This window comes from Lactuca virosa, chromosome 2 (assembly GCF_052849685.1).
Source record: "Lactuca virosa cultivar CGN04683 chromosome 2, Lactuca_virosa_CGN04683_v6, whole genome shotgun sequence".
Classification (NCBI taxonomy): Eukaryota; Viridiplantae; Streptophyta; class Magnoliopsida; order Asterales; family Asteraceae; genus Lactuca; species Lactuca virosa.
This window is the reverse complement of record NC_136427.1, coordinates 223,909,971-223,936,851: the sequence shown is the minus strand read 5'-3', so window position 1 is coordinate 223,936,851 and position 26,881 is coordinate 223,909,971. Positions and strand designations below refer to the sequence as shown.

Genomic DNA, 26,881 nt, shown 5'->3' with positions numbered 1-26,881 from the left:
GGATGACTCGATGTTTGTCACGGTTCAATGGAGTCTGTGTGGTTAACCGGCACATCGAATAGGTGACTGTAACATTGGGGGCACCATGTATATTTGCATGGTTATTCACACCCTGTTTTGTGATCTTCGGCATCCCAGTCACAAATCGAGGGGCATATCGAGATTTAAACATGCCATTGAAAAGTTCAATGAATCTCAAAAGATCTAGGAGTTTCCAATACATTTAAAACTTAACCTTCTTTTTCGTTTTTCATGGTGGGAATTGGTAAATCGTCATTTACCTACCTTCAAATATTCTACAAATTGGATTACGGCATCCCTCTTCCAATTTGTGGAATGTTGTGTTGGATCCTAGCCTTAATATATCTTTTGGGTGTTTTATTAAGGATTCAATCGACTAAATTGATTTCTCCCGTTTTGTAGATGTCTGAATCTAACCATGGTCTTCCCGAATCCAAAGGAAAAGGTATTCCTGCTCAAAGTGAAAATCTGTTCCACAATGAAGGTGAAAGATCAATCCCTGCCATGTGGACTAGCTTGATTTCACTTCCTCCACCTCCTCCCGTTGTTCTCCCAAACCCACAAGACCGAAGGATTGAAAAGTTCAATATCACTAAAGCCCTATTGGCAATGAAACATGAAGATGGTAAACCCGTGTGTGCTCACGTCCTAGGGATGAAATCACACATCAATAGGTTGATAATGTTGGGTGCGACCTTTCCCAAGAAGTTGGCTGCGGACTGGGTTCTTCAGTCACTCACTGAATCATATAATAAGTTCAAAAGAGAGTATTATATGATGGATCTTGACGCAACCTTCATTGACCTAACTTACATGCTTATTGCTACTGAATCAGAAATGATTTGGCAAAGCAATGAAGCATATTTGTTTGGTGAATCAACCAACCATGCTTTCAAGGACATTCCAGGAGAACCCACCTGTTTCTGCTGCCAAGAGAAGGGGCGCTGGATACAAATCTGCCCTGAGAACCTGAAGAGTCCAAGAGATGGGAGAGTCAAGGAGTATGGCTCTGCTTCAGGTAAAATCCACTATCTAACTCTATTAAGTTCCTATTCATTGATTCCTAATACATGATGTGATGAGATTACATTTGGATGTTTTTGCAGGATCGGAGAAAAGAGAGGAAGCTTGATGGAAGAAGCAAGATGAGTCTGATCACGAAGAAATGGATTGCGATCGCATGAATCAAATATCAGATTTTGAGCTTAGAGAGTTATGATAGATTTGTTAGGGATATTTGATTACATAGTTTTTCAATTGATTTTGCATTGTAAGGACATGTTTTCCGCTGCTTTTATGAATAAAATAAATTTTGGTTTGAATAATTTTATATATCCTTGCAATGAAATCGTTATGAAAAATTGATGTTTGTGTATTACTACAATGAATGGATGTGATTCTTGGTTATATTATTTATGGTAGTGTCGTAATTTTTTAAGAAAGGAAAGATTCCCATTGTCCAAAGTTCAATTGGACAGAAGCTTGGAATCATATGATTTGAATCATGTGATGTATGAGAATCTTGGTACTTAGAAATTTTAAGGCTAATTCCTTGACAAAGAGTCAAGTGAAGGGCTAGGAGATCGAGTTCACAATGTTGTGCACTAGTCAAGTCCACCATAAATAACAATAAGATTATTCATCATGATTTACTAAAAGTCTAGTAAATGTGGTTATGCTTACAAGATTAAGTGTAATTCTGAATCATTGAAAAGTTTTAATGAATGGCAGAACGAATAAGTAGAATCAATGAAGGCGGAAAGATAAAAAGTTTCTCCAATCTAAGAAGAAGGGAGAGTACTTTTGTATCGTGTTTTATGATCGTCTCGATAATTGTAGGAACCATATTACAATTCATCCTCTAAGGACACCTTAGTGCACTAGTATGGCTAAGAAGAGGAGTCGGGAATTGTCAAAATGGTTAAGTCAATAACACGAATCATACTTCGTTCCAAAACAATCAAGTCTTAGAGTCAAACTCCAAGATTGTGACTTGGGTAATATAAAATCTTAAGTAGGAATGTTCTTACACTTGCACATTTTAGTAAGTTGTGATGTCTTGGATAAGACAAAGACCAACTAGTACCAAATTATATGTAGGTTTTGTCTTGATAAAGACACACACTAACTCTTGAGTATTTGTCAAGAAGTGTTTCTTGACAAGAGAATCTTATATGTCAAGAGGTCAGTGGGAGTCTAAATGATCTTGAAAAAGGTTCAAGGACTTATTAAGAGTAAACCTATTATTAATCACTAGCACACGACTTGAGGTTTCTAACCTATCGTGTTCACATATTATTGTTTCTGTGCCATTCCAGGTTGGTCAACTATGCATGTGAGTTCTATGAGATCTCAATGGGTTGGCATAGGGGCAAGGCACCTTGATCAATGGAAAGTACATTGAAAGGTAGGGGTGAGCTGCTAAATAACTTGGAAGCAATGGTGGGACCCTTGATGGCAAGAAATTAAGAATGGACAAGTTCGATCCATAAGAGTTTGGATTTGTCACAATTGTTGTCTTATGATTATGGTTATGACAAATTCACATGGATAGGAACACATAGACCACAAAATCTGAGTGTTATAAGGTTTCTCTCTTTCATGAAAATGATTGTGAGGAAACGCTTTCACTAAGAGAGATTTTGAAGATAACATTATGTAATTTGTATTTCTCAAATTCGATTATGATTACGGCATCTCTCTTCATAGTTCGAATTGTGGGAAATGGCAAATGGGTCTGAACATTTTAAACTTATTCTAGAAATGTTTAAACACACATATGGGTTATCTAAGGAAAGGTGTATGAGTTCGAGAAGCTTAAATAAAGTCTTATCAAAGCGTCTCGGTTTCAGAAATCTGAACTTTGGTAAAGAAAGTCAATAAGTAATTGGTTTCTAGAAGTCCAACTAATTTCTGAATACGTGTCAGAGCTAGTGGGAGCATAAATGTTATGCTAGGATACATATAATCATCATGTTAGTGGGAGCATGATTATTATTTTAAGTATTGCAAGTTGGCAATATTAATTATAGAAAAACAAAAGTTTCACTTTGCATAAGTCGCAGGAGTTGAAAAGTTGTTTTTTCTATAATTAAGGGAGAGAATGTTATATACTTCGTTTCTAATCTAAAAGCTTAGATCGAGAAATTTTAATTGAAGTTAGTCAAGGATATATATTTATTAATTGCATTCTCAAAGTTCGATTATGATTACGGCATCCCTCTTCATAGTTCGAATTTTGAGAACACGACAAATAGAAATATTATGGCAATATTATAGCAAGAAACTGGTAAAGTATCATGTTTTCCATTATGAATTGTATCCCATACGCTTCGGGTATAGGATCGATTGCATATGCTGTAATATTCGACCGTTCTAAAATTTTCCAAATGCCTAGGACATTTAGAGGGAAAAAGAGAATAGAACCGGATTTGACTAAAATAATTAAACAACTATCAAGGACAATCTAAGGTTCGCCAAGGATTGGTCGCTTGCGGACATATGGAAGTATAGACATGGATGGACCATATTGGCATTATTATGAATAGATAAGATTCTATTTATAATGAGTTGTCATATGGAAAATATGGAAATGTTTCCATATTAGGAGTTGGACGTTAAGAATCTCTATATCTAGATAATTTCATTGGCAATAGTCTTTGTGACTTTGGTGTTGTGACATTACGAAAGGATCGTTACATAAAATGTTAGAATCTAACATCGTATTCTTACACTTGTGATAAGGATTGGGAATTGTGAAATGAGTGTGATTGAAAATGTTATTCAATTATACTATTTCACAAAGTAAGGATCATAGGATAACATAGTGTGCATGCTAAGAGCATGGGACAATTGTTGTTATAATTCAAGTAATAAGTTGATTACTCGAAACATTATACAATGAATAATGTGTAATTAATATGGTGACTAAATAAAAGGAGTTTTATTTATACTCAAAAGTTTGGGGCCATATTGGATTCGATTATGATTGTGTTTCACTTTGCATGTTTTGACTTCCTGAATAATAAGATTATTCAAACTCCACAGTCGCTCGTACTTTTGGAAGTAAGTAGTGAATCAAGACTGTCGTGAATTGGATTGTAGATTGTCTAAGGATAGACATGGCAATAGAATTGCTGCAATGTTCATGAGTACTCAGAAATTGAGATTTGAGTATCGGATAAACCCTCGCTCAGAGTATCACTTCATGGAATTCATCACGAGTAATACCGAGACGATAATATCTTATAATCTTGAAACAAAGATATATGAGTTGTAATTTACAAAGTCGGTTATACATTGGTGATACGAAAACGCATCAGTAACTTGGTGTTATAAAACGTATTGTCATGTATAATTTGCTGAGTAAAAGATACAAGCATATGAGTCAACGTTTATTCGTTCCTTTTGCCCTAACCGGAAAAGCGATATCTGTAGGCCCCTCAATGATTTGGTGTTGACTTATGTGCTGGGCCCAGCCAGGACTAAATTGATGTGTTCAATTAGAAGTCCTACATCATCACAAATCAGAAATCGGGAAACATAGATTCTGGACAAAGAGATTGATTACATTCCATGTCTTATGTCTGGGGATATCTTGTAGAACGAAGGATTATATGATCACTTATCTAAGGACACGTAACTGACTGGGTCAGAGTTCAGCAGCAGCTTTTGGAAGCTACAATTTGCTGGTCAAATTTAGAAGGCATACTAGCAATTATAGTTACAGACTTATCCAAGTGGGAGACTGTTAGATTAGGTGTCTAAGCCCATAACTATAATTGGTATGTACTTGAACTGATAGCAGCACAGTCCTTTTGGGTTGCCCTCAAACCTAGCAACTAGACAAGGAAATTATGAAAGGAGAGATATTGATTTATTATAAGATTAATAAATTAATATAAATGATTAATTAGTATGTTAAAGGATTAATATATTAATTAGAAATCATAAGGTTTAATTAATAGTTAGCCAGAAATTAATTAGAATTAATTTTGGGGTTAATTGTATTAATTATAAAGTGCAGGGACTAGTTTGCAATTATCAGATAGTTGAGTGGAAGGCTCCAGAACCTCCTTGGAAGGAGGTGGACGAAATCTATAGGGGAAACCCTAAGGATTTCGTCCAAGGGGCTTTGGATAAGGCCTTTGGATTAGCTTAGGCCCCAAGCAAAGGAGTATTAGGGTTTTCCCTAAACCCTAGATCCCTCAGCTATATAAGGAGCCTCCCAGCTCCTAAATTCGGCCACTCCTTCCTTGGTGGAACCCTAGGGCCGATTTTTGCATACCCTACTCTCTCTCCTTCATGTTTCCTTCTTGCTAGCTTTTGGGTGTGACTCCATTAGAGGCATTACATTTGTGGTGCTAGGCTTCCAATAAGATCAAGTTCAAGAGGATTAACAATTGTTTGCTATAACAATTGAAAGATATGTAATTCTAAAACCCTAATTAGTTATTTTCGAAAATAGCCTCTCTCCTCTAGGGTTCTTGTTTTGCAATTCAAAGTTATATATTCAATAGTTAAAACATAGATCCAAAGTAGGTTGCATGTGAACTTAGGAATTGTTTTCTACTTTATTTGTTTTACCTAAAACCCATCAAAAGTCAACGGTCAAAGTCAACATTCCATGTTGACCCAACTCGTCGAGTGCAGCTAACAACTCGTCGAGCTCCTTAAGGGTTCAGAAGGTCATAAAACCCTCACTGACTCGCCGAGTTTACTACCAACTCGCCGAGTCTATGCGTTTTCAGAAGTCGAGGAAACCCTAACTGGCTCGTCGAGTCATCCTACTGACTCGCCGAGTTCATGCAGAAACCTTCAAGGCTAATCTTCATCGGACTCGCCGAGTTGGCCATGCAACTCGTCGAGTCTCTTCAGTCCTTTCTCCATTCAGATGCTTATATGCCACCCCAAAGCTCCATATTGCAGATCTGAATTCCTAGAGCATGCTTCCCATGTAAAGTTGCAAACTTTACGTACATGCAAGGTGCTAATGGCCAAAATCAAGCTAGAGAAGAGGTTCTAAGTGAGGATAAGGCATTATCATGCTAAAGGCTGAAACTTTATGACCATAAGAACCAAGATGAGCCTACATCTGAAGTTGCAACTTCAGATCATGTTCAATACCCGAAATGAAACACCAATCAAGCTAAAATGGACCTAATCTCAAACATGGAGAGATCTAGATAGAAGGAAAGTCAAGGTAACGACTTGTTACCTTCAAGTGATGCTAAAATGGAGTAGGATTCGGATCCTCAACTGTTCCTTGCTCAAAGCTTCTTGATCTTCAAGCTCCTTTTACCAAGATCCACCTTCCAAGCTTAAAACACACAAATATGGAGAGAAAATGCGATTTAGGGTTTCTGGACTCAAAGGAGGTTGTAAGGGAGGCTGATGACCCTTTAAATAGGGTGCAAAACCCTAGAAATTAGGGTTTCATCATCCAGCTCTAACTCGTCGAGTCGGTCCTCCAACTCGTCGAGTTGGTCACTTAAAACCCGCGACCAAAACCGTGCCTACTCGACGAGTCAGGGCATCCAACTCGTCAAGTCGACCTTTCAAATGGAAATGTAGGACTGAGAAGTTTATACCTGAGAGTTGGGGTGTTACATTTAGATTTATTTAAATATACAATTATAGATAGCAAACGGGATGATTGAATTATTAATTTATATCAATTATTTTTTAGAACATCTTACATCAACTATTCTATTTTTAAATTTACATATTACATTTCATATACTTAACTCTCAATCAATACCAAATAGATGATGAATGTAGTTAGGTATGTTATTCGTGTCGGAACCGGACCGAACCGACTCGAACCTGAATAACCCGAAAACCGAGTAAGGGTAATTATATGAACCGAAAACTGAACCGATTAACTAGTACGAGTTCAGTTCGGTTCGGGTATTAATCGGTTCGGTTCAGTTCAGTTATTACCCGAATAACATGTGCAAGATGATTAAGGACCTAATATAACCGAAAAAAACCCCGAATAAACCGGATTAGGATTTTATAACCTGAATAATAGAATAATATTGTACTTTTATACATCAATATAAAACATTCAAAGACTAACATAACACAATAACACATTGAAAGAATAACATTATATGGTAAGATTAACATAATGAGAATTAATTTCATACTTGAGTTTCTTGAGTTGGAGCCTAATTTCCCGTTACTAGACAGAGTAGGAATTCGTGAATCCTTAGAGACAATAGGAATGGTCGATCTTTGAAAGTCTGAAACATGAGGAATGATCGACAAAAGTGATTTTGAGTTTGGAAATAGATGAGAAGATTGGTCGGTTTTGAAACGACAATAACGAGCGTATGGTTTTTTTCCTGTTATTAACAACGAGGACAGAAGTGTGAATTGTGATTTTGATTTCTGTCGATCAGAAAAAGGGGACGAGTAATGCTTATTCGGGTCGTGTATTTAGAACCGAATAAACTTTTATCTGGGTAACCTGGACCGAATAACCCGTGAACCGAATAAGCATAATATAGATACCCGAAACCCAAATTGAATTGCTTATTCGGGCTTAATTTGGGTCGGTTTCGTTTGGGTTTTACGAGCCAAATTCTCATCCCTAAATGTAGTTTGAAAAAAAAAATGTAGTAAAAATAAACAAAGAAGTCAAAAAGAAGATAAAAGGAAAAGAAAAAGGAAAAAAAAGTGTATACAGGAAAATCAAAAGGAAAGGGTTGCGATCTGATTCTGAGGTCGTGTTCTTGATTATAACACCCGTTTGATGGCCGTAAGGCCTTCGCTGCACTTCATCGCCTCCTCAATCAACATCGCCAAATCCCCCCTTTCCTTCATTTCACCATCGTCAACACTATTCCTCCGTCACATCGCATCTGCGGCTCCACCTCAAAAACTCCACCGAAAGCAAAAGCACAAACACAAGTATCCTCATCAAAACCCCCTCCGTCAGCTGCCTACGTCACTTCCACCTCTACCTCCATCTCGATCTTACAGCCTCCGGCCGACGGTATCTCTGCAGGAAACCCTGGCGCAAAAGATCGGAAAAGCTATCCGCCGTCCCGGCGCACCCTCCAAGGCTAGGGTTTATACCGATGTTAATGTTATTCGGCCTAAGGAGTATTGGGACTATGAGTCGTTGACCGTTCAGTGGGGGTTAGTGCTCTCTATGGCTTCACCTGTCATTTCTATTGTATAATTTCGTGTGATTTTGATTATCTTACAGGGAACAGGACAATTATGAGGTGGTGAGGAAGGTTGGGAGGGGGAAATACAGTGAGGTTTTTGAGGGATTTCATTGTACTAATGATGAGAAGTGTATTATCAAAATACTTAAACCTGTTAAGAAGAAGAAGGTTAGGCAATTTCTTGATTGTATTCTTGTCATCCAAGTTTATATATTCTTGTTCACCTGATAAAGTTGAACAGTGTTTTCATAGCATTTATTTAAGGACTTGACTGTGTACTGCAAGTAGGTCTCTTTGGCTGATAATACTAATTTGAAATTTTGCTGAACATCTTCATAGAAATCTTTCTGGTTAACTAAGAGGGACATCAAGTGATTCATTACTTCTACGTGTGATGTTCCTTTTACTTTTTCTGTTTCCATAATGCAGTATCTACCCTGTTTTATCATTAACTTGATGATTCATATTTCATACTTTTGTGAGTGCAGATCAAGAGGGAGATCAAAATCCTACAAAACCTTTGTGGTGGGCCAAATATTGTGAAATTGCTGGATATTGTTAGAGATCAGCAATCAAAGACACCTAGTCTAATATTTGAATATGTGAACAACACCGATTTCAAAGCGCTCTATCCAACACTTTCTGATGTTGATATCCGCTATTATATATATGAACTTTTGAAGGTAAGCATCTCAAGAATTTGCTTCTTTTGTTAATGATTTACTAAGCGGGATACACATGAGCTCTCATTTTGCTACTTTTTTGATATTCCTTACATAAACATGCCTAATGTTCCATGTTTTTGTTATTTGTTACACGACTATTATTTATTTATTTCAATTTTCATGTTTTTAATATTTCAAAGTGGTGATTATGTGTAGGCATTAGATTACTGCCACTCTCAAGGAATCATGCATCGAGACGTGAAGCCCCACAATGTGATGATTGATCATGAAAAACGCAAGCTTCGTCTCATAGATTGGGGCCTTGCAGAGTTTTATCACCCAGGAAAAGAATATAATGTTCGTGTAGCTTCTAGGTCTCTCTCTCCCTTAAATTTTAATTTATTTTCCACATTTTTTAATTAATAAAAAATCTCACTCGCTTTTACCCTCTAACCTCAGATATTTCAAAGGTCCTGAACTCCTAGTCGATTTGCAAGATTATGATTACTCATTAGACTTATGGAGCCTTGGCTGCATGTTCGCTGGAATGGTAATTACATTATATTATATTAAATCGTTTATTTAATAAGTTTTCTTAATTTCATTGCCCATATTTTATCCTACAGATTTTCCGCAAGGAACCATTCTTCTATGGACACGACAATTATGATCAACTCGTGAAAATTGCCAAGGTATGCTTTATCTTGTGTGTACATAACATATTTTATTACTATTAGGTAGTTGTCTTGTATAAATTTCTTTTTAATTTTAATTTTGTTGGATAGGTGTTGGGGACAGATGAATTAAATACTTATCTACAGAGGTATCGCTTAGAGCTAGATCCACATCTTACTGCCCTTGTTGGAAGGTAGGTTTTGCTAACATATCATATTGTCATATGCTTTTGCTTATTGACTTATTGTAGCTATCTATATCTATACTTTACTAATAATAATTCTTTTCTATTTCTATGGGTGCAGGCATAGTAGGAAACCATGGACAAAGTTCATTAATTCTGATAACCAACATTTAGCTCTTCCCGAGGTAAATATATATATACTCTATATTATTTGTATTTTGTAATGTACGAGAAATTAAATATTCTTCATTTTTTTTTTTTGTTTTTGAGTAGGCAGTTGACTTCCTTGACAAGTTGCTTCGGTATGATCATCAAGAAAGGCCGACTGCTAAAGAAGCAATGGTAAGTGTTTACTTTTTAGTCATTTATTTAAAATAATGGAAATGGATTTATTACATTTTTTTAATATAAATTACAGGCACATCCGTATTTCTACCCGATAAGGAATGCAGAAACCAGTAGGACACGTGCATAGTGGGCAAGAATGAAAACTAAGCAATTGGTATTTGACCTTCCCCCCATTCAATGTTATATTGTTATGACACTAATATTTCTACTTTTTTTTTTTTTTTTTTTTTTTTTTTTATTTTTTTATGAATGTTTCTGTTTATTTTGTTTTTTTTACTTTGAAGGGATAATATTGTGTGTGTGTTTGCATAACTGTATTTTTTAAGTTCGGTTTTTCTTTGAATCTAGTATGTGAAAACTGTACACTTGTTGTAGGGGGGCATTTCAGTCTAGGTTCGTCACATTTTCTTATGGTTCTTTGATCATTGTACGATAACTGACATTAGTAAATTAAAAAAAAAAGTAATTTTGTAAGTCATTTACTCATTTAACATTTCATTTTAGTGTCTACGAGGCTTTTTCTATTTAAATACACGTTCATAGAATCTATTATTAATATTTATTATTATTACTAATATTATTGTTATTATTAAAAAAAATATAAAAAAGTCCACCTTCCATCACCTTTTTTGTTTGTCTTCTCATGTTTACTAGATTCTCCAAACATACCTAGATCGATTGTAACCAAAACCAATTCAAAAAAGAGATGACTAGACTATGTTCACGTGTTTTGTGATATTTTAAATTATACGCTACTATAAGATATTTAGTAAAAACTTATGTTAACACAATTATAAAATGTAAGTTATGATGTTAAATGATTAAAAACATACATTGTAAAGATTATTGATAGAGAAATAAGTTCTTATGAATTTTGTTTTTACTATAAAAAAGTTTTCAGCGAAAGAATTATATTAATTGTAAAAACTGATATGATACATTTTTAAAAATTAATAATATTGAACTAATATTTTGTCCTTTGTTGTGTGAGCTATTGTTTGGAAACGAAAAAACAACCTTGATATCTCTTTCTTATCTTTGTTGTAAGCCCTTAGGTATCATGGAGTGGAGCTCGCCAAAGGGCTCGTTAGCATGCGCTAGTCTCGCCAAAGACCGCCCCTGACTTGCGCCAAGGGGCTTGCTAGTGGAGAGTCGCCACTTGTGTAACGAGAGTAAAGAGGAGATAAAAAGTTGGATCTTGGGTTGTGATTGGTTGATTTTTTTTAAATATAATTTTCCCCAAAATTGAACCTATTAAATTACAAACTACCACACCGTACCTTTTTTGTGATAGACATGTTAAGTTTACGTGGTTTCAAAAAACTAAAAAAATCCTATGTGACAACGTGTCAAGAGTGCTCTATCACTTCCTCTAACCTTATAAATCAAATATAAATTTAAAATTAAACCATTCATTTTGTCTAAATTTATAACATATTCCTAACACTATACAATATCTCATAAAAGTGCAACGTTTTTATGAACACTTTTAGTTATAAATTGGAAAAAATGACTTGTAAGGGTAATCATCTTTGACATATTTACAAAAAATACCATTATTTTTTTTTTGTACAAAAATATCATTAATATGTTTTGCAAGTAAACATTCTACCAATATTTTTTTTACATTGTACATATCATACCATAGGCAACCGGATATAATTTTCATAATTAAAAAAATAAAACGGGTGATGTGGAAATTATGTATGATTATGTGGCTATTACACCTAATTATGTAAGATTACGTGGCTGTTATACTTGTCTCCCACTATTAGATGACTTTACCCAATTGAATGAGAGTAAACACTCTCAAACTCAATGCTCAGTGGAAGTTAGGGTTTCTCAAACACAATACACAATTGAAGCTTTTACTCTAAGAAATTGAGGATGGTTGGTCCATCTAATAAAAATGAAGCAAATTTTCTTGATGTCTACTACTGTATTTGTCATAAGTCATTGAGATATGGGTTGAGACCACTGACAAATGATGATGATTACACTAGGTTTATTGATGCTGCAAATGGTAATGAAGGAAAGATTAGTGTATATTTTGATCACTACAATGTACTTGTATTTGACTGGATCGAGGAATAAAAAGTAGAAGAAGGTGTTGATAGTGAAAGCTCTGATGAAGATACAAACTCAATTATGTCTGATGGATTATCTGTTGATCATGAACCCGATGAAGAGGTAATACCATTGACCCTGTCTGATGATCCTTTTCCCACCCACATTAGTGTTATCTCTAGAGATGATGTTGTTGATGAGGATGATGATTCGGATAATGGAACCAAACAAGTCCTAGTTTTTCCTTTTTATGACCTAAATCATAAATGGGATACAATGCAACCCATCCTTGGTATGAGATTTTGTAACCCTCAAGAACTTAAGCAACTTGTATCCAACTATGCAGTAGCAAATGACTATAACCACTGGTACGAAAAAAAATGATAAAAACAGGTTGCTAGTTAGGTGACATACTTATGGATTGGGAAACATTTTGTTAATGATATTTTAGAAAATCCCAAAATGAGTTATAGAGAAATGAGGACTAAAGTTGGGGAAAATTTTAATTGTAACACTCAGAAATCACAAACTCAGAAATCACAATAATATAAAATTTTCAAAAATCAACCATTCATCATCATTGTTTAAAAAAATAGTCATTGTTCAAAAGTATTATTTCAAATCAGAGTTTTCCCCAAGACCCAGATACATAAAAAAGGAAGCTGTGTACGACCACACCTTCGTCTTCCTACGATCCTCGGAAGTACCTGAAACCATAAACTAAAACTGTAAGCCAAAGCTTAGTGAGTTCCCCCAAAGTACCACCACACAAACATATAATCAAACAGACAACGGGTCCATAACCTCTTGGTTGGATTACCCCTGGCCCACAACCTTTCAGTTGGAATGCCCCGGCCCACAACCTATCGGTTGGCTTGCCCAATACATAACGGGTCCACAACCTCCTGATTGGATTACCCCCGGCCCACAACCTTCCGGTTGGAATACCCTGGCCCACAACCTTCCGGTTGGAATTCCCCGGTTTGTTGACTTACAACACAAAGCTTTACAATCTCAACCCCACCATACCATGTCGACATATAACAAATAACATATATCCAGCAACAAATAATCATATAACCAGTTAACCGACTAGCATACATATCTACAATCACTACCGTATAACAACATCCTATATACCAAGATACATAACTAAAGGGGTCGACATTGGTGCCTTCGACCCATAAGAACAGTGAGGAAACTCTCCTCACAGTCTGACGAATAGCTGAACAATACACTGCTCCGAATACCAGCTCTACAGGTCACCATTCAACAAATATAGACCAAGGCTTAACTATAGCTCAAAGAATCCAAAATACCAAAAATACCCTTAAGTCAAACTTGGTCGACCCTGGTCAAAGTCAAAGTCAAAGTCAACGGGTCAAGGAGTCAACTTGGTCCACTCAGCCAAGTACGCGGGGCGTACTCAGCTCTTACGCTGGGCGTACTCAGTTCCTTGATCAGAGTCGGGAGGTTGACCACGTACGCGCGACGTACGTTGAGGTACGCACGACATACGCTCAGAGTCTTCTTTCCTCAATAAGAGCTTAATGCATTAAACTCTCACATCTAAATTTCAGATCCAAGGCCAAAATACCACTAAGAGTCATAAAGTTGCCAACTTTATGACTTTGCATGCCCATTAAGTGCTTAATACACAAAATCCCAACTTCTTAACATCTTAAGACCATCTAGAGCATGCATGGAGAAAAACTAAGCATCAAGACCACAATTTTATGACTCAAGACCCCTCATAAGGTTTGAAATGACAACTTATTTGATTAAGAGCATGCCCTGCTCAAGAATCACCATATTTGGGACCAAAAATGCCCTAAATGAAGGCTAGATCTACAAGATAGGATGATCAAGCTAAAAGCTTTTTACCTCCTGGAGGTTGCTAGCAAGGAGAGAATCCCAGATCTAAGTTGCTTCCAAGCTTCAAGGTCCTTCTACCAATTTCTTCTTCTTCAAGAACACCACCAAAACACACAAATGAGCTCAAAATGAACTCTTCTCACTTAGGGTTTGCTAGAGGGACGTTTTCTCAAGTGGAGTTTGTTTAGGGTATGAGAAACGAGGTGATAATGATGCTTATATATGGACCAAACCCTAAAAATTAGGGTTTGAGGCTTCTTCACGTACGCCTTGCGTACACGGTGTACGCTTAGCGTACTAAGGTCCGCCTAGTACGCCCAACGTACGCCCCACGTACTCGGTGATGTGTGTAAAATGCACTAGTTTTAATCCTACTAATTCAAACACAAAATAAACACACAAAAGGCAGTGTACCTATCGATTAGCAATATAGTTCAAGCAAGTAGGGTATCGAACACAAGGAACGGTAATAATTAAGATTAACTACTAGAATTACCTAACTAAAAACAAGTAATAAAAGATGATTTTCTCTAGTTTTGCAAGACTAGAAACTTAAATAAGCAAATAACACTTAAAAAAAATTAACAACTAAAGCAAATAGAAGGTAACTAGATTCACTATTAAAAGAGACTTCTATTTAGATTCGACTCATTTATTCCTATGGTTGATTTCATGGTAAGTGCAATGGATTAATTTGTCATTGGCTACCGATTCCTAATGTGATTAGATTCGTGTTCACTATTACTAATCCTTGGCAAACAGGTTAATTCAAACAGTGACTAATTGGTTAAACTAACATGCTTCATAGTATTCAATTCGGATCAAGTAAGACTTGTAAATTAGCTAACTAAATTTATCAACTCAATTAACTCATGTATGGTTGTTCATCATACATGCTTACACATTAATGTACTTACTTTCTAGTTAATCCTAGGTTCATGTTCACTAATACTAGGCATATAATATTGTTTTCACAAAACCGTATGATTCAAGCAATTAAGATGATATTCATGCAACTCAATAACTTGATTATTAACAGAAAATAATTATTATAACACACATAAGGGTATTTAACAAGCTTAACAAGACAATTCACCAAATCAAATTAATCCAAGCCACAAAATCATACCATATTCATAAATTCATCTACTCTAAACAGAAGTTATAAGTTTTTAGCTCATATCAACAACAATTAACATCTCAAAAACGAAATCTAATGATGTAAACATAGTTTATACAAAAGATTAAGCAAAAGAATAGTGTTTATTGCCTTTGATCCCTTCTAACTTGATGTCCAAGTTGAATTCTCGAAAACCAGAACTTCCAGAACCCTTCTGATCGCCAATGAGTCGCCAAAAATCTCCAAAAGTCGTCAACCAGTGTTTTGGTTTCAGGAATGACCGATATATATATAAGGATTTTCATAATTACGCACCGACTCGTCGAGTCACTTGACCGACTCGACGAGTTCTTTACTTAAATCGCGTGTACGGTAAGGTACTGTTGGTTCGCGAATGTTCCCATCTACTCGTCGAGTTGATGGCCAACTCACCGAGTTCTTCCTCTTTTAAACATTATTTCTTCAAACTTTTATTCCCAAGCTTCCAATTGCTAGTTCTTCTTCCCTTTTCACTTGAGCATGTCTCTAAGGCTGAAAACATAATTTAAACATAATTAAGTACATTTTGTTCATAAATCGAGACAAAATAGCCAAAAAGTATTAAGATATTATACAAAATAAATGATTAAATATGCACATATCAAAATACCCCACACTTGACTTTTGCTTGCCCCAAAGCAAAACTGAATTTTAGCACACTAGCATCACATAAGACAATCCCAATCAAACCCAACCATTATGCCAAGACTGCAACACATGCAGTTGTGTCTAAAATTTTTCCTAAGGACCCCCTAATCCTAAATACTTACAATCCTCATAAACACTCACCCACTTCTTTTGAACAATGCTCATTTTATGCATTCCTCCGAATCCATCCCCAGAAAACTTTCTTAACCTCAAGTCATTTTTGGTTCAACCCCCAAGCACACATACGATAAAATAACCTAGAAAAGAAAATTACAATGCAAATAAAAATACTTGATACTTTGAATCTTCAATAATTCGTAGCTTTTCTTCTTGATATTTCTTCTTTGTCTTCATAGCTTTGTAGATTCTTTTCTTTCAACATTGCATCACTCTTTTTTTCTTTTTTCTTTTTTTTTCTGATTTTTTTTTCAATACTCACTTTTTTCTCTCAAATCTAAAAACCTAGAAAAAAAAAATGCTTACGCAAGGGGATTTAACTTCATCCTTTCTTGGTTAAAGGTATTAGTCTTAGTGTGCAATGACTACTTAAGCTTTCCTGAATACATTTCTGGTACACGATGCTAAACGTATTGCATCCCTCAAACTAAGCGAGGTTATGTTTTTGTCCCATGATTTCACTAGGATAAAAGGGGCCACAAATGCATTATAATGTATATTGGCTCAACTAAACATTTGAGTCCTCATACAATCATCAAACACAACATTAGCATGGAATCCTAATTGCTTTTACCATGATTTTCTAAATTAAATCCTAGCAAATTTTTAATGCACAATTTTTAAAATTATACCTAAAATTAGGATTCTAAAATTACTAATATAACCAACCCCCTACCCAACACTTAATTCATGCAATGTCCCCATTGCATGTTATGCATGATAAAGAACATAAAAGTAAAGAGAGAATTAGAACAAACTCCCCTGGGATAGTAGTTGCGAGGTTCATATTCTTATTTTTAAGCTCCATCTTCAGCTGACTTTGGCATGGAAACAACTCATCCATGCCTTGGGTGTCAAATCTCGTGTGATTGACAGCTCTAAATATTCAGGAAAAAGCTTCTTGGAATCGCCTAGAAATGGACCTCACAAATGTATATAGTGCCCGCCTCGAAAGGAATCAAATCGAAGACTCGAAAATAAAAGACTGAGCAACTCGCCGAGTTGTAAGTGAAGTATCGTCGAGTTGGATTGTCACTTAGGCAGAAGTCGCGAATTTTCTCTGGGACTCGTCGAGTTATAAGGGTGCACTCGACGAGTTTTCGGCTCTGATAGGGCAGTTTCTTCTTTCTGCTTCAGTTCTGATTTTGTGTTCAAGGAGGGTATTAGGTAATACACCTCCTCTTGTTTCTTCAACAACGAGACTCTTTTTTAGCCATTATAAACATCGGACTCATAGTTTTACTCAAATCTTCTAATCTTCTCGTAAACGACTCGACCCCTCACTCTAATTGCCCTCACACTTTTAACTATTAGATAAACTCTCACCCAAACTTCTGCAAGATCAAAAACATAAAACCACATAATAACAAGGAAAACAAACATCAAACTTAAAATTCTAAATTACCCCTAATAAACTAGAAGTTTAAAAAGAAAAAGAAAAGGAAACTCTAATGACGGTTTGCCTACCACAAGCGCTTCTTTTTGTGCGAGTCTTGAGCTAGACTCCCAACTTAATAAACTTCCAATAAACTCAATGCCAATCCTGTAACACCTGTTCCAGGTATTATTTAATTTTATTAGTTTTAGGATATTGTGCTGGGACTCGACGAGTTGGGGAGCTCCAACTCGTCGAGTAGAGGTTATTATGAGGACGCGGGACTTTGGATCTACTCGACGAGTCGGAAGGCCCCGACTCGACGAGGAGGCACTATAAAGGGAAACCCTAATTTTTAGGGGTTTGTACCCTATTTAAAGAACATATGGCTCATTTGCGGCCTCTTCCATCGTTCTTTCAGCCCAGAGAAACCCTAGTTTGAGACTTTCACCTTCTTGAGAGAGAGAGAGAGAGAGTGAGAGAGAGCTTTTGAGAGTGATTTTTGGTGTGATTGTGAAGATTTTGGAGCTTGAAGAAGAAGGAGCAAAGAGAGAAGCAGTAGATCCGACATCTACTCTGTATTGTCGACCATATTGAGGTACAAAGTCACTAACTTGACCTTTAGTTGCTTAGATCTCTTTTCTAGGAAGTTACTGGTCACTTTTGGTGCCAAAAGGGTGTCATACTCGGATATAGACTTGTCACAAGGATATGGTTCCAGATCTGGACATCTCCAGGTCTTCAATGACATAAAGTTGCTCAGACCCTTTCCATGCACTAAAACCTTGTAGGAACATTAGTTTTGGTGTTTTAGCCTTGTGAGGTCTTGCATGCACGTAAAGTTTGCAACTTTACGTGGTAAATACACTAGGAGAAGTTGGATCTGAAGTTTGGGACCTTGGATCCCACTAGAAAGGACTGAACACAAAAGGTCTAAAGGAACTCGTCGAGTCCCTTAGCCAACTCGACGAGCCGTGTAGGGTTGACCCGATTTCGAGATTCCGAGTGATTTCTGTGAAGGATGGGAGTTTTCGGTCTACATGAGTTTTCGGTCTTCTGGACATTGAGGAACTCGACGAGTTACACAGGTAACTCGGTGAGTTGACGAGTTACTCGACGAGTTGCTGGATGTACTCGACGAGTGGAGGTCAACATGGACTGTTGACCTTGACTGTTGACCTTCACTTTAACCAGGGTTGAATTTGGGGGTATCTATGGTATTTCAGGATTGTGAAAAATTAATCACATGATGATTATAAGCAGCTGAGTTGGAGCAGTGCGTGGGACTTATCTGATCTTATCTTGTCATTCAGCATTCACGAGAGGTGAGTCTCCTCACCATACCAATGGGTCTAAGGCACCAAGGTCGGCCCATTTTATGATATATGGTATCCTAGCTGAAATGGTAATATGTGGCATGTTAGTTGGTATGTGCTAGGAAGTATGCTAGGGGTATATGTGGTATGCTTGTATGGAAGACCATGGGAGAGCCCATGACACCTGGATGTAAGACCATGTGGAGAGCCCATGGCTTTCCTACTAAAAGACCATGGAAGAGCCCATGACACTCGGATGTAAGACCATGTGGAGAGCCTATGGATTTCCTATTAAAGACCATGGGAGAGCCCATGGAACTTAGGCGTAAGACCATGTGGGGAGCCCATGGCATCCTGTAGTAAGACCCTGGGGACGAGCCCACGACATCCCTATATGTTGTATGCATGGCTGTTATGGTATATGTAGCTTTTGTAGCTAATATGATTATGTGTTTATGGGGATTGTATGGGGTATGCTCTAGGGAGCTTACTAAGCATTAGCTTACAGTTTGTGGATTTGTTTCAGGTACATCTGAGCCTAAGGGTAAGGGCAAGGCTTGATGACGTTGCATGTACTCTCTCTCAGGCGCTTTTATGAGACACTCTGATGATTTGAAATAATATTGTTATTGATATGAATTTGAAAACAATTGTATTTGCGATTTTATGGTTTATGGAAAATGTTTGGGCTATTTAAAAATGAAAAATTTCCTTCAAAAATTTGGTCGTTACAAGTTGGTATCGGAGCCTTGGTTTGAGGAGAGTGCAATGCGCGTGATCGGCCGAGACAAGTAAGTAGTTCCCCAATATGATAGCCATGTTATACTGATATTTTGATTATGATAGTCGGATGGATTTTGCTATGTGTATGCTTCTAAAATTGTATACGGTTAGGAGCTTATAGCCTTAGAATGATTGATTTGGCCTTATTTCATATTCCTTGTTTGGTTGTGGTCCTAGGGTAGAATCTATTATTCGAAAGTCTATTTGATCCTTTGCTGTGTATAATTTGCATGCATAAAGGCAACCTGTTATGATTGAGTTCTGGTTTGATATGGATGGAGGAAAATCTTAGGTTAGCCTAGGATTTGATCTATGCGGTAGCCTGTGAGATATGATTTGTTTTGGGACGAATTAGAGTTATCAGGTAGATCATTGGCGAAGGTACAGGTAGGTGTGGAAGGTAGTATTGCGCCCGTACTACTGAAAGCGCAGGATCTGTACCCAAACCAATGTTAGATCTGGAAGCTCGAAGGAGGACCGGACTGGGAGGATCCCCTCTATGGACATCCTGATCTTTATATTTCGTGGTATTGCATTACAATATGGTGGTGACACGGTTTGGAGCAGGGGGATCAGGATCGAGGTCGGGTGACACTACCGAGCCCATTGATGAGAGGTTACGCGAGCTCATTGCAGCCGAGGTGACGAAGGGCATCCTTGACGCCACCCAACGTCGGCTAACTATGGGATCCCTGACCCCAAAGAACTCCGGCTCCCCACACGCCTTGAACTCCCGGAACGAGGGAGTTCGGGCCCCGACCTAGTCCGCAGCAATCTCGGCTAACAACCAACGCACGAGTTCTTGCCCTGATGTGGAAAATGTGGGTTTTTCTTCATGTATGCTGAGAGATCGAGCCCGAGACTGGTGGGGAGAGGTGACTAGCCAGGTGGGAGCAGCCAGTGTGGCTGAGATGACGTGGACTGAGTTTGTTAGGAGGTTTGATTTGGAGTTTGCACCACGTATCGAGGTGCAACGACTAGTGATGGAGTTTCATGACCTCTAGCAGACCACCGAGACTGTGGTGGAGATCACCACCAAGTTTCAGGAACGAGCACTGTTGATCCCACAGTATGCTACAGACGAGGATATGAGGCGGACGAGGTATCATTCCATGCTGAGGGATGATATCCGTGAGTTTGTGAGACTTACAGGGTGAAAAACCCTGAATGAGATGGTGGAGAAGGCCAGTGAGCGGGAGATGGAGTTGGACTTCCGCACCAAGCGGAAGCATGAGCAGGCACAAACAGCAGTATGTCAGGCTAAAAAGCCAAAGACCTCGGATTCCTCCAGTAAGGGCTAGCAGGGCCATGGCCGGTGTGCCAAGTGCGGTAAGCTGCATAGTGGAGCTTGTCGGGCAGCAGGCTCAGGATGATACACATGTGGCCAGTCGGGCCACGTGATCAGGGATTTACCCAAGAAGGGCTTGGTTTGTTTTCACTGTAACAAGACCGACCATAAGCGGGCCGATTGTCCGAGGTTGCAGGGAGGGGGAGGAGCGGTGGCGGCGCTCGCGCCCGCCACCATGAGGATTACAGACGACCGCCCTGCTAAAGAGGATGCTCCAGCGGTGAAGAGCCGCACATTTCAGTTGACTACCGAGGAGGCTCGGGCAACTCCAGACGTTGTGGCTGGTACGTATTTATTCTTTCTTGCTCTATACTTATTGCATTGCTTATGTGTATATTTGTGCTCATGAATAGGGACCTTTTTGGTCAATGGTATGTCGGCTCATGTTTTATTCGATTTGGGAGCTACCTGATCGTTTGTGTCTCTTGCACTTAGCAAGAAGTTTCAGGACGCGTCGGGGACTTTGGATTCTCCGCTTGAGGTTGAGATTGCAGACGACCACACCGTGAGTGCTGCGAGGGTGCATCGGGACTGTGTCCTGAATGTGCTTGGGGAGAGGTTTCGTGTTGATCTAGTCCCGATACCATTGCGAGGGCTGAAGGTGATTGTCGGGATAGACTGGTTGGGGGCCAATGGGGACATGATCGATTGCGAGCCCCAGTTGGTGAGGGTTCGAACTGGTTATTCATGGAGAGAGGGACTCGTAGGGGCCAACCCTTTATTCAGCTGCGAGGGCTAGGAGATTTCTGCAGCAGGGTTGCACGGGGTTTCTAGCATATATTTCGGATACGAGGGTTGAGAACCCAATGGATTTGGGCAATGTGCCGGTTGTACAGGAGTTTCGGGATGTCTATCCCGAGGAGTTACCTGGAGTGCCTCCGGAGAGGCAAGTGGAGTTTCACATTGATTTGGTGCCGGGTGCCGCTCCGATAGCCAAAGCACCATACCGGCTAGCTCCGCCCGATATGCAAGAGCAATCTACACAGCTTCAAGAGCTGCTAGACCGAGGGTTCATCCGTCCGAGTAGTTCCCCGTGGGGAGCTCCGATCCTGTTCGTAAAAAAGAAGGACAGGTACCACAGGATGTGCATTATTATCGAGAGCTAAACAAACTAACGGTGAAAAACCATTATCCACTACCGAGGATCGATGATTTGTTCGATCAGCTGCAGGGTGCGTCTTGGTTTTCAAAGATTGATCTTCGGTCGGGGTACCATCAGATGAGGATTCAGGATGAGGATATACCGAAGACAAATTCTAGGACTCGGTATGGGCACTATGAATTTGTGCTGATGCCACTTGGGCTCACCAATGCCCCGACAACATTCATGGATCTCATGAATAGAGTGTGTAGACCGATGCTGGATCGGTCGGTGATCGTTTTTATTGATGATATCCTGGTCTATTCTAAGACCAAGGAGCAGCATGAGCAGCTTCTGAGGGAGGTATTGGAGACATTGAGAACATAAAGGTTGTATGCCAAGTTCTAGAAGTGTGATTTCTGGCTGCGTGAGGTGCAGTTTTTGGGGGACATCATCAACCAGGAGGGCATTTCGGTTGATCCGGCCAAGGTTGAGGCAGTGATGTGGTGGGAAGTACCGAAGAACGCATCTGAGATCCGTAGCTTCTTGGGTTTAGCGGGCTATTATCAGAGATTCATCCAGGATTTCTCCAAGATCGTCGTGCCTTTGAACCGCTTGACTAAGAAGAATGTGACTTTTCGATGGGGCACAGATCAGCAGTTGGCTTTTAAGACCTTGAGACAGAGGTTATGTGAGGCTTCGATTCTAGTACTACCTAAGGGGTTGAATGACTTGGTAGTGTACTGTGATGCATCGATCTCAGGGTTAGGCGTGGTACTGATGCAGAGGGGGCATGTGATAGCTTACGCCTCAAGGTAGTTGAAGCCTCATGAGGCGAACTACCCCACTCACGACCTGGAGTTAGGGGCAGTAGTGTTTGCCCTCAAGATTTGGAGGCACTACTTGTATGGAGTACGGTGCACTATTTATACTAATCATAAGAGTTTGAAGTATTTGATGGATCATCAGAACCTCAACATGCGGCAGAGGAGGTGGGTGGAGGTGCTGAAAGATTATGATTGTCAGATCTTATACCATCCAGGGAAGGCCAACGTGGTGTCCAATGCTTTGAGCCGCAAGGCGGCAGGTTCCCCGATTGGCAACGTTTGCTTGAGCATGACGGTGATCTCTCCATTTTTTGATTTAATCAAACAAGCTCAGGTCGAGGGTGTGAAGAAAGAGAATTGGAAGACGGAGCGGATTCGGGTTAGTATTCCTTGTTTGTTCAGGATATCCGAGGTCTTCTGACATAGTGTGGCCAGGTGTGGGTACCGGTTATTGGAGGGGTGAGACAGAAGATATTGGAGGAGGCACACAAGTCCAAGTTCTCTATACATCCGGGGGTTACAAAAATGTATAAAGATTTGAGACTGAGTTACTGGTGGCCCTGCATGAAGCGGGAGATCGCCTGGTTTGTGGAGCGGTGCTTGACCTGTAGGAAGGTCAAGGACGAACATCAGCGGCCGCATGGCAAGGTTCAGCTACTACCCATTCCTATGTGGAAGTGGGAAGAGATCACTATGGACTTCATTACGAAGTTACCGATGACAACGAGGGGTGTGGATGCCATATGGGTGATTGTGGACAGGTTGACGAAGAGTGCCCACTTTATTCTGATCTCTGAGAGTATATCTGCTGAGAAATTGGCGGATATTTATGTATGAGAGGTGGTGGTCAGGCACGGAGTGCCAGTGTCAGTAGTATCTGACTGGGATGTTCGATTCACATCCAGATTCTGGAAGAAGATCCACGAGGAACTGGGCACTCGGTTGCATTTTAGTACAGCATACCGCCGACAGACAGATGGCCAAAGCGAGAGGACAATCCAGACACTCGAGGATATGCTTCGGGCATACGTGTTGGATTTTGAAGGTAGTTGGGATACATACCTCCCATTGGCAAAGTTTTCATACAACAATAGTTACCATGCCAGTACCGACCGACCTCCGTTTGAGATGTTGTATGGTCGGAGGTGTAGGACCCCAGTTTGTTGGGACGAGGTTGGACACGAGTCATGGGAAGCAACGAAGTAGTGCTCAAGACTACCGGGTTGATTCAGGAGGTGCGCGACCGACTACGAGTCACACAGAGCCGTCAGAAAAGTTATGCCGACCGGAGGTGATCGGACCTTGAGTTCCAGGTAGGGGACTTTGTGTTACTAAAAGTTTCGCCATGGAAGGGAGTCATCAGGTTTCGAAAGAGGGGAAAGCTAGGGCCCCGATATATTAGACCGTTCAGGATTACGTCCCGGGTAGGCAAGGTGGCCTATCGCTTGGATCTGCCGAATGAGCTTAGCCAGATACACAACACCTTCCACGTGTCACAGCTTCAAAAGTGTGTCACCAACGAGGCCGTGGTCGTTTCTCTGGACGATATTCAGGTGGACGAGAGCCTGAACTACATTGAGAGGTCTATTGCGATTCTAGATAGGAAGACCAAGGTTCTTCGAAACAAGGAGGTGAAGTTAGTAAAGGTGCAATGGCAACACCGAAGGGGCTCCGAATGGACATGGGAGCCGGAGGAAGAGATGCGGGATCACTAATTGGGGGAGATTTGTAACACCTATTCCAAGTATTATTTAATTTTATAAGTTTTAGGATTTTGTGCTGGGACTCGACGAGTTGGGGAGCTCCAACTTGTCGAGTAGAGGTTATTATGAGGACGCAGGACTTCGAATCTACTCGGCGAGTTGGAAGGCCCCGACTCGACGAGTAGGCACAGTAAAGGGAAACCCTAATTTTCAGGGGTTTGTACCCTATTTAAAGAACTTATGGCTAATTTGCAGCCTCTTCCATCGTTCTTTCAGCCCAGTGAAACGCTAGTTTGAGCCTTGCACCTTCTTGAGAGAGAGAGAAAGAGAGAGAGAGCTTTTGAGAGTGATTTTTGGTGTGATTGTGAAGATTTTGGAGCTTGAAGAAGAAGGAGCAAAAAGAGAAGCAGTAGATCCGACATCTACTCTCTATTGGCGACCATATTGAGGTACAAAGCCACTAACTTGACCTTTAGTTGCTTAGATCTCTTTTCTTGGAAGTAAATGGTCACTTTTGGTGCCAAAAGGGTGTCATACTCGGATTTGGACTTGTCACAAGGATATGGTTCCAGATCTGGACATCTCTAGGCCTTCAATGACATAAAGTTGCTCACTTTATCCAACTTAGGCCCTTTCCATGCACTAAAACCTTGTAGGAACCTTAGTTTTGGTGTTTTAGCCTTGTGAGGTCAACATGGCGATTTGACGAGTTACTTGGGTAACTCGACGAGTTGCTGGATGCACTCGACGAGTTGAGGTCAACATGGACTGTTGACCTTGACTTTGACCAGGTTTGACCAGGGTTGACTTTGAGGGTATCTATAGTATTTCGGGATTATGACAAATTAATCACATGATGATTATAGGCAGCTGAGTTGGAGTAGTGCGTCGGACTTATCTGATCTTATCTTGTTAGTCAGCATTCGAGAGAGGTGAGTCTCCTCACCATACGAATGGGTCTAAGGCACCAAGGCCGTCCTATTTTATGATATATGGTATCCTAGCTGAAATGGTAATATGTGGCATGTTAGTTGGTATGTGCTAGGAAGTATGCTAGTGGTATATGTGGTATGCTTGTATGGAAGACCATGGGAGAGCTCATGTCACCTGGATGTAAGACCATGTGGATAGCCCATGGCTTTCCTACTAAAAGACCATGTGAGAGCCCATGACACTCGGATGTAAGACCATGTGGAGAGCCCATGGCTTTCCTATTAAAGACCATAGGAGAGCCCATAACACTTAGGTGTAAGACCATGTGGGGAGCCCATGGCATCCTAGAGTAAGACCCTGGGGACGAGCCCACGACATCCCTATATGTTGTATGCATGGCTGTTGTGGTATATGTAGCTTTTGTAGCTAATATGATTATGTGTTTATGGGGATTGTGTGGGGTATTCTATGGGGAACTCACTAAGCATTAGCTTATAGTTTGTAGATTTGTTTCAGGTACATATGAGCCTAAGGGCAAGGGCAAGACTTTATGACGCTGCATGCACTCTCTCTTAGGCGCTTTCATGGGACACTCTGATGATTTGAAATAATATTGTTATTGATATGAATTTGAAAACAATTGTATTTGCGATTTTATGGTTTATGGAAAATGTTTTGGCTATTTAAAAATGAAAAATTTCCTTCGAAAATTTGGTTACAAATCCATCCATTGCATTAAATATCTTTTTTTTGGACCAATTCATAAAATTTGGCTCTTTGCTTTTACAATTGGCCAAATGAGCTTGAATTCATAAAACCCAGAATTGTGACAAGGGTTGGAACCGGTTGGATATTGATTAGAAATGGATTGTGCCTCAAAACATTTTCCAAAGTTGGAATCGTCACCCTATGCTTCGAAACACAAACCAGAAATATAGGGGGACACCTCGTGGTAATGGTCAAACCATGTCGTGGTTCCTTTAATTCAGTTTGTTCTTGTTCTTCGTCTGACCCTTCTGCCAGCAGCCTTTGCAGCTCCTCCAAATCTCCTTCTGGATTAAATTATTCATCTTGTAACTTTAGCTCTTGTGACTCAGATTTCTCTTGTATGTTAGGTAAGATGTTATCTAACCATCTTCCAAATTTCATCAAATCTTCATCTGAGTCGTACTCCTCATCTTTTTGCTCAATTTCATGTACCACTTCTTCAAGAAAAACATCAAGAGCATCGAGATTTGGAAAATACATAATAAAAAAAATAAAAATAAAAAGTAAATTAAAAAATAAATAAATAATCAACAAATAAAATAAAAAATGATAACAATTAGCAAATAAAATTAACTATTTATAACCGTTCCCCTGAAACGGCGCCAAAAACTTGATGTGTGTAAAATGCACTAGTTTTAATCCCACTAATTCAAACACAACATAAACACATGAAAGGCAGTGTACCTATCGATTAACAATATAGTTCAAGCAAGTAGGGTATCGAACACAGGGAGCGGTAATAATTAAG

At 39.3% G+C, this 26,881-nt stretch overlaps 1 protein-coding gene across 3 annotated transcripts; it reads left to right on the top strand.

Annotated features, from left to right (window-relative positions):
- The first annotated feature begins 7,702 nt into the window (after window positions 1-7,702).
- On the top strand, window positions 7,703-11,332 carry LOC145160286 (casein kinase II subunit alpha-like). Of its 3 annotated transcripts, none has more exons than XM_079079416.1 (11): window positions 7,703-8,169; window positions 8,240-8,369; window positions 8,690-8,884; window positions 9,083-9,240; window positions 9,326-9,416; window positions 9,493-9,558; window positions 9,652-9,734; window positions 9,847-9,910; window positions 9,999-10,067; window positions 10,144-10,227; window positions 11,129-11,332. In XM_079079416.1, the coding sequence occupies exons 1-10, from the start codon at window positions 7,781-7,783 to the stop codon at window positions 10,198-10,200; spliced, it is 1,302 nt and encodes a 433-aa protein (XP_078935542.1). In that variant the 5' UTR covers window positions 7,703-7,780; the 3' UTR covers window positions 10,201-10,227; window positions 11,129-11,332. The 3 variants fall into 3 exon arrangements, with proteins under 3 accessions (XP_078935542.1, XP_078935541.1, XP_078935540.1); XM_079079415.1 differs by having other exon boundaries at window positions 11,122-11,332; XM_079079414.1 differs by lacking the exon at window positions 11,129-11,332 and having other exon boundaries at window positions 10,144-10,416.
- Window positions 11,333-26,881: the final 15,549 nt, after the last annotated feature.

Bases quoted from the DNA above. Each gene is read 5' to 3' on its own strand.
- LOC145160286 (XM_079079416.1), top strand. From the start codon at position 7,781: ATGGCCGTAAGGCCTTCGCTGCACTTCATCGCCTCCTCAATCAACATC. The intron at 9,559-9,651 runs GTATGCTTTATC...TTTGTTGGATAG, and splicing joins AACTCGTGAAAATTGCCAAG to GTGTTGGGGACAGATGAATT. The intron at 9,735-9,846 runs GTAGGTTTTGCT...CTATGGGTGCAG, and splicing joins CTTACTGCCCTTGTTGGAAG to GCATAGTAGGAAACCATGGA.